Source organism: Glandiceps talaboti, chromosome 15, assembly GCF_964340395.1.
Source record: "Glandiceps talaboti chromosome 15, keGlaTala1.1, whole genome shotgun sequence".
NCBI classification, from domain to species: domain Eukaryota; kingdom Metazoa; phylum Hemichordata; class Enteropneusta; family Spengelidae; genus Glandiceps; species Glandiceps talaboti.
The window spans coordinates 23058877-23073597 of record NC_135563.1 but is presented as its reverse complement, the minus strand read 5'-3'; the positions used below and the strand labels follow the sequence as shown (position 1 = coordinate 23073597).

The 14721-nt window shown below is 36.1% G+C and overlaps 1 protein-coding gene across 1 annotated transcript; it reads right to left on the bottom strand.

Moving 5' to 3' along the window:
* Positions 1–491: 491 nt before the first annotated feature.
* On the bottom strand, positions 492–11281 carry LOC144446481 (epithelial sodium channel subunit alpha-like). The gene is made up of 11 exons (XM_078136249.1): positions 10452–11281; positions 9524–9717; positions 8570–8673; positions 7578–7741; positions 6218–6319; positions 4649–4763; positions 4081–4162; positions 3526–3583; positions 2998–3074; positions 1949–2024; positions 492–1605 (listed from the first exon to the last, which is right to left on the bottom strand). The coding sequence occupies exons 1-11, from the start codon at positions 10923–10925 to the stop codon at positions 1444–1446; spliced, it is 1608 nt and encodes a 535-aa protein (XP_077992375.1). The 5' UTR covers positions 10926–11281; the 3' UTR covers positions 492–1443.
* Positions 11282–14721: the final 3440 nt, after the last annotated feature.

Genomic DNA, 14721 nt, shown 5'->3' with positions numbered 1-14721 from the left:
ATCAAACCAGTTAATTTTGTCTTTGGTTTGTGTGGTTTTTAGCACAACTAGAACTGAACATACTCTGAGAGAGATCAGTCATTGTTAGTCCTGCTTGCAGACGGAGCAAGTCAGGACTCGATTCTGACATTTTTTCGCTGTGTGTTGAGGAACATTGCAGTACATGTTCCATTCACCATCTGCAAGCAGGACTAGTTGTTGGTCTGTTTATGTATAAACCACTCGCTGCCCCCACATAATGGCAAACAACGTCAGATCTTGCAGGCTAAACTGAATATAGTCCCTGTATTGGGATGCAAAGCACATCTAGCTTTATACATCATGGGTTCAAGCTTTTATCAAATCTGACAAAATGTAATCACAGACACTCAGTCATCCATAACTCATTACTAAGCTTCCTGGATTTGTATCTGTCGGACAGTAGCCAAATGAATGGTGATGAGGGTATGAGGGAGACACAAGATTATGAGTCAAACAATATGTTGCCATAGATTTATGCTTTATTACAGACATAACAGGAAAACAAACATACAAATGCAGCATAAGTACATATCTTCAAATTCATATCAAATTTCAAATATGGAAATTTCATTGTAATTTTTCAGTTTTTGAAGAACCAGCTCCTTACTTATGAACTACCAAACTGCAATGTGAAGTCATTCACCAAAGAATGAAACTATATTTCAAAGGTTCGAATATCGATTGAATAATGTAGCTGGTACATTTACATGTAAAGAGAGACATAAACATCTTTGTACGACTAATTTGAAGTAAACACAGCAATACCGATACAAATATCAAATACTGTGCTAAAATAAATACAACTTTAAAAGTGAAATGTATTAATTTTTTAAAAAAGTTTTTGCTAATTCTACTTTACATGTAAAAGGTTTGTTTCCTCAACTCCTTTCCTTCTTTCATGGGTATGGACTTTGTCCTGAATCTCACCACTATCATTTAAATCAGTGTAGTGCCTCAGAACATGCACACGCATATGCCCGCACATAGACACACACATTCTCATACACGCCACTAAGTGATGCTTAATCCAAGTGTTTTGTTAAATGACTTTTGGGGAATTAATGTAAATATCCCAAATTTTATATATACATAACATTTATAATTCGTAATAGCCTATATTATCAAGGGGTAGAACTAGAGGGTGAGCCAATTGGTTTCATCTGGTCTCAGCCCATCTTTGTTTGTTGGGTCTGAGGGGGAGATACACAAGAGTTAGGGTCAAGTTTAAGGTCAAAATGTGTTCAAATGATCATTTCTCACAAGTGAATGAGTCTTACTATAATTTCCATATATTTTCTTAAAGGTCTTGCTCTGTTCTATACAGCCATTGTGTTTGTTTATGTCAGTGTCTGAAAGTTTAAGTCAGAATGGGATTATTGTATAATAGGAAGTTTTCCCTTTCGTGCATCCTCAGGTTCTGAATCAATTAATCGAAGTATTCCTGATTCTTGATCTGTTGGATAGCTTGTAATGAAGCCATCTACACACATCATAACAAAACTCAAGAAATTCGAATACAGATATGAAAGACATTCCGATCCATAGTCCAAGTTGGCCCCCCAAGTCACTCAATAAATCTTCTTCCTATTTAGATAAAATGACAACAATAAGATTGTGATACGTATACCAAGCTTCGTTTGTTCTTTTAATTCGGGATCATCGGATTATTCCAGATAGTTTCTTCTCAAATACTTTTCATAATCTATTATTAGAACAGTTTTTGAGATTTGGAAGTGACAGACAGACAGACAGACAGACAGACAGACAGACAGAAAAACAAACAGACAGACAGACAGCTAGTCTCAACACTACCTTCTGTTACGGGAAGGTAACAATAAAATAGTACTTCCGATTAATATAACAAATCCATTACATGATCAAAATATAAACTTGAATTTACAAACTGAACGTAGTAGATTGCACTAACCTCATACTTTGGACTTTCTGTTATAGCTTCAAAATTGAATTCTTCATAATATATATTAAGTTTGCATAAATTATTTCTGTAAATAAGCACCAAAAATCAGATGATTATACATGGCTGTCATCACAGTTTATCATTGAAGGACAGATTTTATACATAGGACAAGTATAGTCTTCATTTATTTCAAATAAAGTCATTCGAAGACATACTCTCTACTATTCTTCTTAGATTACTGCACGTTGTTGTTGTTATTGTTGTTGTTGTTGTTGTTGTTGTTGTTGTTGTTGATGATGATGATGATTACTTGGGGGATTTTTGTTAGGTGTTTTCCATCATGCATTGTGTACTAAGGGACCGGTCAGTTTCTCCAGCGGGGGGGGGGGGGGGGGTCGGTGAATTCTTCCATCGGGCCGACAAAAAGTCACTGACCCCCCCCCCCCCACCTGTAAAACCAAAAACAGGCTGGGTTTTTTTACTCTGAAATGTCAATTTTGAGACTATTCAGACATTTTCAGACAATAATTTCCAAGATTTACAATACAACACCAACATGTAACTGTACATAGGGTTGAAATATTTTTGAAATATAGTTTGATAACGTCTTGACAGTAAGAGGTGGGAAGAGCTTGACACTGGAATGTTCACACCTCATGTGGGGGGTCCTAGGGGTCTCCCCTAGTAGCCCTGGAGGTTTTTTACTCTCAACGCGAATTTTAGGCTATTCAAAAGGGATTTTTTTATTCCATCACAATTCCCCCATCCACAATTTTCAAAACAGCATACCCCCCCCCCCCCCCTGCCAATTTCTCAACTTACAGGGTGACCCACCAATCCACCCCCCCCCCCCCGTCCGAACAAACTGACTGGTCCCTAACGTTTGTTCGCTTCCAATCATATAGGCCCAACTGTAGCTTAAAAGTGACTTTCAGAATGACCATATTTTTATAGGCGTTTTTACTCGTGTATAAGATTATAAACAGCCATGAAAGATGAATGACTATGAATACTGGCAACTGATGAGAAAAACTATGAAAATATATAGGTTTACTTACTCAGCAAAACTACTATCCATTCCCACCATTGTGTTGAGACTGCTACTTATCTGTTTCACCTCTTGTATGATCTGTGGCTGCAGATTAACATAAAGACCGAATTATATGTCATGAAATTGTCAGTTTTATAGTGTCAGTGCATCCAACCTGGTATCCAATCAATAAAGAGATTCTAGCACTATATTATCATCACACGTGATACACACGTGATACATGTACAACTTGTATTGAACAAGTAAAACTTTGGGGACATGATGCACGTTCGGATGACCCTACAATATTCTGAGTTCAGATAATCGTAGTTTTACTGTACTGCGTTTTCTTTAGATATTATAAGTAAAAACTGTCAAATTGTCAGTATGGGCATTTCGAAAAAAGTAAGACACTTGGTTGTAACAACGTAAACGTGGAACCAACTTGAGTGCTGTAATGACATGCCAGTCTCCCCTACATATGTTGTTGATATGCATCTCATTGTAGCATAGACCCTCCACCAAGAGGGTATGTGATTGTAGTTAGTATACCTACTTTGTAGTTTTTATTTGGCCAAAGTGATGACGTAACCCTTGTGCGGTAGGATGTTTCCCTGTTGTACAAAATATATCGACACATAATCAGTGAAGATCAATGAACCTTGTCCAACTTTTACTTCTATTGGTAAGATCCTGTTATGCATGCATAGACATTGTGCTTCTTGCATATTAAAACTACGTATGAACACCTACATTATTGTAAAGGGACAACAACAGTACTTCAAATTGGGTGTCAGATCCTTGCTTGAGTTATGTTGAATATTTTGAGTTAGTTTGAACCTTAGTGAAATGATAATTTTACTTCCGGTAAGATATCGAAGATCAGACAATGATGTACATTAATTAGACTAACAGAAGAAACTTACTAAACTAGGTGTTTTGTTTTATGATTTACACGTTTGGCCTACTGTAAGCTTACTGATTTTTAATAGTTGGCATGTATATATATATATATATATATATACATAATATATATATATATATAATATAAATTATAGTTAAAATAGCCCATCGCCATGTTGTATGACAAGTGCTTTGATGTTATACTTACGTACAACTTTCAGTGCAAAAATTACTGCAAGGTGTTAGTTTGCCACTGTTATAATCATCTTCTGTTCGATCGATGCACGTTGCTGGCAAGAATCAAATGAAAGCAACATAGCAACGACTTTACTTATGTTAAAAAAAAAAAATAATCACATCACGTATTTAAATAGTTAGCAGACTAACCAATCATTTAAAGGGTACCACATCTGCCATTGCAGGAAATAAAGGCATTTCGGATCCGTAAACGTTGGGATCTGGAGAGTAATTTCATATCTTTACATCACATAAATAATACATTATGTACGATTGCCTAGGAAACATCGATTGAAACTTTTCCGTCATTCATTGTTCAGTGGGGATCCAGATGCGAAATAAACAAATTGAGCAGGTCTGACGTTATTTTCCGCCGGTATTTTATTAAACCGTACCTTCACTCTGCGACTTTTAGCATAAACATTAAACGAAGAGAACCCGAAATTTACTTAACAATTAGAATTATCCAACGTTACTCTAAATTGTATTTAATTGATTTCCTTTTTTCAAGTTTATGTTCAGGCTGATCTGATACTTACCATGTGTTGCGTCACCATGGCGACACACATTGTATGTGTTGTGATAGTTAAACCTATAATCAACACAGCCACATTGGTCTATCACGTGTTGCAAATAACAATCCTTTTCACAGGCCTGTAATTTTATAACAATAACATAACAATATTTCATATCCATAAACGACATTGTCTTTCAACCATCTATGGTAAACAGTAACTATAGCCTATGGTATTCACTATCAAATATCACGTTTGGCAAATGCAGTAATAACGTATATAACTGTTACATTACCAGTAAGACATAGGTGTTTACGCATGTGCATGGTACTCCACAGTGTTTAGCACTTTATGGATGGATGTATATATGAATCGTCCAAATATCTAAAAGTCATCCGTGTTAATTTGTATTGTCAAAATATTAGTAGTTTATTTGTTTAAACAGCTATACAGTCTATGTGAAGTGCACTGTTTATACTGTCACACGTGTTACCCATAGTTTGTTTTGAGTCCTCGGCGTAAACCAGTTCAACTACGGGTTGTTTACACTTTATCACATTACGATGAACCAAGTTTGATATGAAGTAAGATTAATAGTTTGATGAGAAACAAAACGAGCCTCTGGTTTATATTACGGTGAATGTATTACAGTTACTGGGACATCGCATGGTATAACAAGTTTTGGAAATAACTCACTGACGGTTTCCCACTAGAAACCAACTCGGCGTATAAATTTATTTTTAACGGCGAGACTAAACACTGAGAGCAATTTATATGGTATGTACTGTGACCGTATTCTTGTCAAAACAAACGGAAGGAAACTAGTGTTACATAAAAGTTATGGATGTTATTACACTACTGTTTATTTATCCGACACAAACTTGTGACATGTAAAACTGGGCCAAGTATCGTTTAGGTATATCCCCAGTTGTATTGATGACAGACTGTTATAAATTTACATAGGATTCTGGGTGATAAAATATCACCTTGGTAACTTACGCAACTTTGAAATATTGTAAAAAAGTCCTACTGCACTTGACAGGTGTTCGGCCATTTTGGGATTTCTGTGAACGTTTATGGGAAAACCTTTTTGGTGATGACATTCCATTTACCGCAATCTCTTTATCCGACAAATACTAATATAATACTGATTGAACCACGTGATTGAACCACGTGATTGAACACGCATCAAGTGAAGTAGAGCAGCATCTTTAAGAAGATATCAACTTTGAATAAGTTACCGAGGTGCCATTTTTCTCCCAAAATAATATTTAAGTTAACCGCAGTAGGCCCCCTAATCGATTCAAGTGCACTAAAGGCACAAATAAGTCTGACTGGACTTTTCCTTTATTTAGTAAGTTGATAGCAGTAATCAATATAAGTGTCAGAAATAAGTCTGACTGGACTTTTCCTTTAAGTAGAATATATATCATATCATGGAAAACTGTAGCTTATTCATTAATTTTTTCTCACAAATGTACATAATCTGAACAAACGTGCCTGGTAGTATATAATAGTAACACGTATTACAATATAATAATTAGAGTGCGAGGTAAATACCAATGAAAAGACACGAAAAACTAAAACACTTACCTGTTGAGAGTAATCTACCCCAAAGAACTCTGTAAATATGTTAATACCAGTCTCGGTATCTTTACACTCTCCATAAGGGTATGGTTGGCGACTGATCGAAAGCTGGAAGAAAATAAATGTTTTGAAATCATTGATCTAGTAACATGTTTGAGTTAATAAGACCATAAATGGAAGTATTTCTATAGTATCACATTTTCATAAAACACTATGAGTATTTTTCTTATCTGAATTTAAATCTCATGACATCGATGACAAAAAAAATCTTTTCGAAAACAAATAGTTAAGTCAGTATTAATTTGCATTTCCTCCACTTTTGGTGAAAACGCTAGAAGATCTCAGAAACAGTTATTGTGGAACAGTACATTGAAAACGAATTGTGATGTTTCGATCCGTCTAGCCTAAACAATGGCGACGTTTCGATCCATAGCAGACGTTTTTACAAAATCACTATATTCCATCGTCTAATTGATTCTTGGAACTATGAAGCATATCATTTCGACGTTGAATATTGTTAATTGATTATAAATGTGATTTCAGTCGATTTCTACGTCGCGGCTTACGTCCGTATTTGTAGAAAAAGAGTATTACTAAGTTAATGTCTGGCATACGTACTGGCGGTAAGTTTCGGTGAAAGAGTGAATCACCATGGTAACCGCGTAACTAAATCACGGGCCTCTAGTATAACATGGTTAGTAGATAGCCTGTATAGAGGCACCACGGGAGGGTCCAAGAAAACAAGCATGAAAAAGTGTCTTACAACACGCGAAAAAAACCACAGGTGCATTTGTTTGGGTTTTAGAACATAGTATTTCTTCTTTACAAGATGGTAAATCTGAATTCCCCTCTCCGATTATCACTATTTTATTACCACATGTCCCGTTAAAAACCATAGCACAAGCAATCAATGAACAGAATGTACCAGACGTTGTTTGAAAATGGGGACCGGTCTACTTTTACCTTAAAATGTGAGTATGAAAATAATATTGGTCTGGCATCGAAGCGAACGCCTTTCATAATACGTTTCCATCTTAAATCCAAATCGAAACTTAAAGTCATTTAGCAAATCATTACGCATTCCTTGAGGGCACTGATACTTGGGGTTTTGGGAATTTCCTTAAATCAAGTACACAATCGCTTTCAAACGCTCATTTTGACTTCAAGAGAACAGTGTCACTATTACTGTACAAAAAGTATCTGACCAACGTAGTAATAATTAGTATCCGAATATAGATTATAACTATTATTCCAAGATTGTTCACTGCTCATGCGTAGAACTGTTTGTGCATTTAATCGGTGGGGAGAGGTTATTATACGGTACATCACATCGAGGTTATTATACGGTACATCACATCGACCTTACCTTTCGTATTCCGACATTTGTTTCCTGTCCTGGTGAAATGCTAAAACCGTTATCTTCTGGAAATGGCATCACATCTTGTGAGTGAATCAAAACCCTGATCCCGGCAGACTCTCGGATACTATGAATATATTCGTCCTGCTCCACGTACAATTTCAATGATAAACCTAAATAAAATGATATGATATAAAATTGTAAGACATAAAGTTATGGATCAATGGGGGGGGGGGGGGTTTCAAGATATTTGGATTGATACTCGTTTTAGTTGAACGTAGTATAGTCAAGAGGTTCATAGTCGGTCTGGGATTCACAAATACGTGTAACGAATCCATCGATAGATATTTCGAATAGTAATTTTTTAGTCTTTCGAGAAATAGCTGGTTATACAAACTGTACTTTAGTAGGACTGGATTGTGTAACATATCACTCTTTTCAATGTAATTTAGTTATCTACACAATCAACCAAAAATAAAATACGTAATAAAATTATATTAAAAACTATCTACGAATTTACATCGTCACTTGTGTCTTTTGAGCAGCTGACGTGCCACAAAACTACTAGAGATGTATGCATGTCTGCTCACTGATTTAGAACGTCACTCAAACTGTTCTATGATCTCAATTTAGTTGATCTTCATTGTCATTATCATGTTTATCATCTGGCTTGACAAAAAATCTTACTAACGTTGCTTCAATTTATCTTTTCCCTCCTCAAAAAAGTGAAGTACAATTGTTTCATTTTCCTTATTTGAATTATCACCCAAAAGTAAACATCCCACAAATAATCTGCAGACAGTATTAGAAAGATTTTTGTGGAGCCACACGATAAAATGTAGCAGTGTGAGTAAGATTGTTGTCAAGCCAGACGATAAAATGTAGCAATTTTAGTAAGATTGTTTTTTCCTAGTCAGACGACATTTTGTTTCTGGCTAACTGGCTCCTATTGTAAATCTATCCCCTAATAAAGACTTGACATGCTGTAAATGGTAACTTACCGTAAAGAGGGCCTGGTTTGTTCGTCTGCACTAAGGACCCACTGTCTCCCGAATTAAAGGTGTAACAATTCCCATACATGTAGTTATAAAACCGTGTAAAATTGCTGTTCATGAGATATGAAAATAGATATTGAAATATCATACAAAAACTGGAAATATTCCACTGAATGTACATTAGATAAATATAGGAAACTGGATATTGCAATTTACGAATATCTATTTACCCCAAAAATATCTACAGTATTTTTACTGGCATACAGTAATATATTTATCTGATCGCCCAACACATTTTATCGTAGACTTAGTAAACTCTAAATCATCATTGAATGTGTAAAGACAAGAATAAGTTATCAGATTGAACCCCCCCCCCACCCCCCACCACCCATCCACCCAACTCCCACCCCTTGATCCAGGCCGTCTGGTCATTTAAAGCATAATGACACAAAGTGAGTGTGGGGGGGGGGGAGGTAATGGTATATACATGTATAAGCTTGTTTTGGAGTAATTGGTAGCTGGAGCTGTGTGGTTGAGGTTGTTTTTTTTTGTGTGGATAAAATTGAATACCTAGTTATGTACTCAAGTTTCGAATCATTGTTTGGATATATAAATAGGCAACCATTTTTGCAGTATCAGAATTGGAACCGCCATTAGTAAATAAACGAGTTTGGGTTATATATTAGGATAATATCAAATAATGGCATTAAAGGAATGAATTTATTTTATCTCAACACTGTGTAAAACGATCATTAGTTCTAATGGAACCTAACAGTGTAATGTATGCAACATCAAACATGAAAGGGTTCAACGTCTGTCAACACAAGAACCTAAATAGCGATACCAATGCATAGACATCAAATGAAAAATGAAACACCTGGAAATATCGTAAATGTCGAACAATGTACTTAAAACCCCGTTCTCATAAAAGTAGTTATGAAATACAACTATGTATCATACCTTGGTCCGCAGGGGTAACCTTTCCACGTGCAGTCAATTAACATATCATTAATTTCGTGTCCCAGTAACATTCTATCGGAATAATTCAAACTTGCAACGGTGTCATACACAAATAACATGGTTTCGAAATTAGAATCGAAGGATTCGTAGTCAAGTGACATCGTTTCCCAGTTCGTGTAGTTGGAATTTGACGACTGGAGATTTGGAAAAATAGAAAACATACAAGCAATAACAGAGATTTATGAATGGGTGACAATTACTTGAAACTATAAGCATGTATATAAAAGACAATTTAGTCGGATTTTGCTTGCCGCAACTGTTAAAGAACTGGGTGTGCAGCAACAAATTTGTAATACATGTAATTGATTATATAGTTGTCGTGTTTCTGTGTATTACACTTTCACGATCTATCACGCCAAACTTATCCCAATGTAAGCTTATTTTCACCCAAACCATTTTTAAAACCTCATCTTTTTCTTTAATATTTGGTTAAAATACATGTAAAATTTATTTGCAAATATCGTGAAAGAGCTAGACTTTTAATTATGCCAACAGGTTAAATGATGCAGAATGATAGACAAGGTAGCAACTAAAAAATTATCGTGCCGCCATATTTGTGAACATGTGTCTGATGTTGGTGGTTCTTGAATTTCGAACTGCATTTTTCCCGATTGTTGTATTGTACCATAGTTGTACTGTTTGTAAATAAGATGGAATGTCACGTTGTGTTTGTTATTCAATCACCTTCGGGATTTTCTTTTAACAAAACGAGGGCTTATATGAATGTGTCCTAGTATAACAGTGTTACAACATTGACAAAATGAATTGCAGAGTAAGTATACTCTGTGTACTCAAATCTTTTTGCAGCGTTTGTCAAACAACAATCCCACAAAAAATACACTTGGTAAGGAAGCCATGTTTTACTTACACTTGACCGTTTGTTACGTGCTGCATTCCTTCGTCTTCGCGACGTACTGTTCGAAGACAACAGATTTAGAATTTCTTGATTCGCTTGTGCTTTAGAGTTTTTGAACGGATTGAGATTACAGATTGTGACTGCTGGAAAGTCAGCGTTAGTTTCAAATTTTATCTCGAACGTGACATCGACTTCATACGCATAGTAATTTGTTAGTAGTTTAGAAAACTGCCATAAGAACAAAGCAACGGCTGAGACGAACACAAGTGACCAGAAGGCTCTGCGGACAAAGTTAGATGCCGAGTATATTCTGGGTATTCCATGACACGTTGTATTTTCAACCAGCGCTGAGGCAATGGGTTTCAGTTTGATCTCTCCTTTTTCAGCCGTGGTGGACCCAAGTCCGTCATTGTAAGTCACGATGTTATCGTCGGTCATTCCGTCTAAGGCAATCACCTTGGTACTGGTGTTAAAACGTCCATTCATGACCTTGAGATACAAAGCACTGTACCACTTGATAAGTTATTAAAGGAATGAAGATGACACAGGTAGTTTCGTAAATTGACAAGCCTCCATAGCAAGAAGACACATAACCCAACCTCTGTTAAAACTTTCTCTTCGTGATCGTAAAATCTTGAGGCATTCAATTATTCAAAGGTGCATACGTGTATGCAGGTGAAATAAACTGTATACATACGTCAACAAATTCTCTCCCACGGATACGGTGGTTTACTCATAGAGGTGAAGACCTGACCTCGTGGTATGAGTCCCCGCCGAGTTTTAGCATAATAAAAGAAGTATTCAATATCGTATTGTCAGACGAATTGAAAAGGTAATGAGTCCCCAATGAACGTACGAGCTTAGGTAAACTTTATGGGTAAACTGAGGTTATACTTGTCAAGATATGACGTACACAAAATGTCTATAGCATATATTATATATCACAAATCTAGTAGGTGGATGGGGGGGGGGGGGAGTCCCAATATGCGATAATTAGGATATGACGATATTATTTTTTTCTTCAGAAAACAGGTATCATGTAGGTTTCATATATGGAGGTAGGACTAGGTAGAGCCGTGATTGCACCAACATGTTTACTTGCATCATGGAGGTATTAGGGAGAGTTATATTTCATAAATGTAGTGTAAAGAGATACACTTTTGTTGTGGCCATGGACTGATATGTACAACACCTAATAAAGAGATGGATTTATTGGCCAAGCAGACCAAATAATGACAACTACAATATTTAATAAAGTGGGAACGTCACCCAGTTATAAAATGACGTTAAGTTCTATATAGAAATATCCACAGCTTTTGTTGTCACACAGACAAGGAAGAAAGCTTTCCCGATTATTCATTTAATGGACACGTAATAAAGGGAAATTACTCGCGTAAATGAGATTGATAAGTAAAATATGAAAGTCAATTAGCCGTGTAATGGAAATTTGATTTGGAAATATAATGATGGTTGGATAATAAAAAAAATACGTGTACAGTAGTGTCTTACAGTAAGACCAAACTAAAGGTGTCATAAAATTATGAAATATGCAAACAGCGTTAAGGGGTCCATAGACTCTCTCACCAGTCCGCGGGAGCATCGCTATAGCTGTTTAATGTGTACCAATATCTACCGAATAGTTGTACGAGAATATCACTGTACTGTGGACCCCCATTGACTACATGTACATAGGGCTAATCATTTGTTGACATGTTACTGCTACTCCATGTTATTGCAATGCTCGGGCATCGCAGTAACATGTCAACAAATGATTAGCCCTATGTAGTCGATGAGGACCCACAGTACAAGGATATTCTAGTACAATTATGCAGTAGATCTAGGTACATACAAAACAGCCCTTTTAGCGATGCGATGCTTTGAGGATTGTGAGAGAGTCTAAGGGGTCCCAGGACTAGGCTCAATCATGTTATTTTGGGGATGGTGAATCTCTTAATTGACTACCTGTCAGTGTTGGTATCAGTGAAAAAGACACTACCGTTTGAGTGTTGCTATCGGCATGGTCTTTGTTGCTGCGAACACATTTTAGAATTACACTTGACTACCTACTTTTGTTATCTTTGAAAAAACTATCTTTTGGTTGTTGCTATGGGTATGGACTTTGTTGCTAGGTGTATTTGTGTTTGCTCATTTTGCTACCCATCACAAATCTTATCTTAGAAGAGACACTACCGATTGGCTGTTGCTATTGCCATGGGCGTGGTCTTGGTTTCTGGGCATATTTTTGTTCAATATTTGGAATGCCAATTTCCGGAAATACCCGCCATTGCTGTTGTCTTTGAAAAAGAGAATACAGTTTGTCTTTTGTTGTGGGCGTTGTCTTGGTTACTGAGCATATTATGCTCATAATGGAATATTCATTAATATGACTACCTAGCACTATTATCATCATTACGAATTTAGCAAACTGTTTAGCAAACTGTGACTCTGGTGAAAGGGGCTAACCTGTGTTCGCTCACGGCGACTGTTACTAGTATCACATAATTTAACGATCTGCAGTATATAAGAATGTGTCCTGGGTCTTGTAAGAGTCAAGATATTTGTATTGGCAAAATATAGGAATACAAAGTCGAGATGTCAAAAATCGATATTGTTCTGATTTCCCTGGAATTATTTTGTATGAAATCGTCATCTCCATTTAGAAAATGTGTCAGTGAACATGCTAGAGCCGTTCAATTTTTCAAAGACTCTCTTTTCTGGTGTCTTCAGAGAAATGTAGTTTTTGCCTTGAAATAACGTACACAGAGTGATGTAGGCATTGGAATAAGACTAACTCAAGTCAAGTAATAATCGTAACTAAGAAACATCTAATTATGGAAAAGGAATCCTGGGAATTCGCACCCACAGTCACTACTATGGTGGGACCACAATATAAAGCCCCCCCCCCCAAAAAAAAAAAAAAAAAAAGAAAAAGAAAAGAAAAAAAAAAAAAAAAGAATTGTTTCGCCAGCGCGCGCATCACTTACTACATCACTTAATACCCCTGCGTCGATTTTTTTTTCATGTTTGTCAGGCCAATGCAGTCTGCAGATACGGGAAAATACAAAAATAACCCTCCCTACTTTAGTGAAGACAACTGCAGAGCCAATCATGAACAAGCAAATGACATCTCGCACCCCCTCCACACACACACACACACACACACACACACACACACACACACACTTGCTCGAAAGTACTAAATAAAAAGAATAGTAGCTTCCCTAAATAGTAGATTGAGTGACAGGTTTGTTGAGTATTAAAAAAACGAGAAACGAGAAACGCAAAGAAGATCACAGAAGCAACAAAAGACGTTGTCAATACAAACATACACTCGTCATATATTTGAAAGAAATGTCAACCGATTCACATATCATGTAACTTATTACATAAAAAAACTTTAAAATTGCAACTAACTTCAAGGGGAACACCACTCCAGGAAATAGAGACATTTTCATAGACTATGGGCTCTGGAGAGTTATTTCATTATTTTACATCACCTATAGTTACTTGCGATTCTAGAGAAACATCAAGTTGGCTTTGTGCCTTTATAGGGTATCTTTACTGTTGTCCATTACTTGATGGGAGTCGGCAGAAATAATTATCCATGGCCTAACTCCAAAGTGCTTATTCCCTTCACTGGAAAACATATCTCATGAATATTCATTGTTCAACCATTAATAATTCAACATTCAACCAACATGATATTTCTCTGAAATCGCAAGTAATTGTATGTGATGTAACATGAATAAATGACCATCATAACCCATGAAAATACCTTTATTTTCGCGAGTGGCGTTCCCCTTTCAATATGGTCCGGTTTCTAAAAGGCGAGAAAATAATACATGAGATTACATAATATATATTATTGCAATAGAGTTTTGATTAATAATGTGATATAATGAAATTATATGTATGATATGCGGTCCAATGGAATTCACTAACAACATCATCAACAACAACAACAACAACAACAACAACAACAACAACAACAACAACATCATCATCATCATCAACAGCAACAACAACAACAACAACAACATCATCATCATCATCATCAACAACAACAACAACAACAACAACAACAACAACAACAACAACAAAATATAGGTTACAGCCCTCTTCGGAGTGACAAATAAGGGTTTTCACCATGTTTATACCTCTAGACACTACATTAATCAGAAAGTACATAATGTAATGATAAGTAATACATTTGTCTGGTATAACAACGGCAAACGATAACCATGGAAGTTCCATGCGATAAACTACAATTCCATGGACGTAG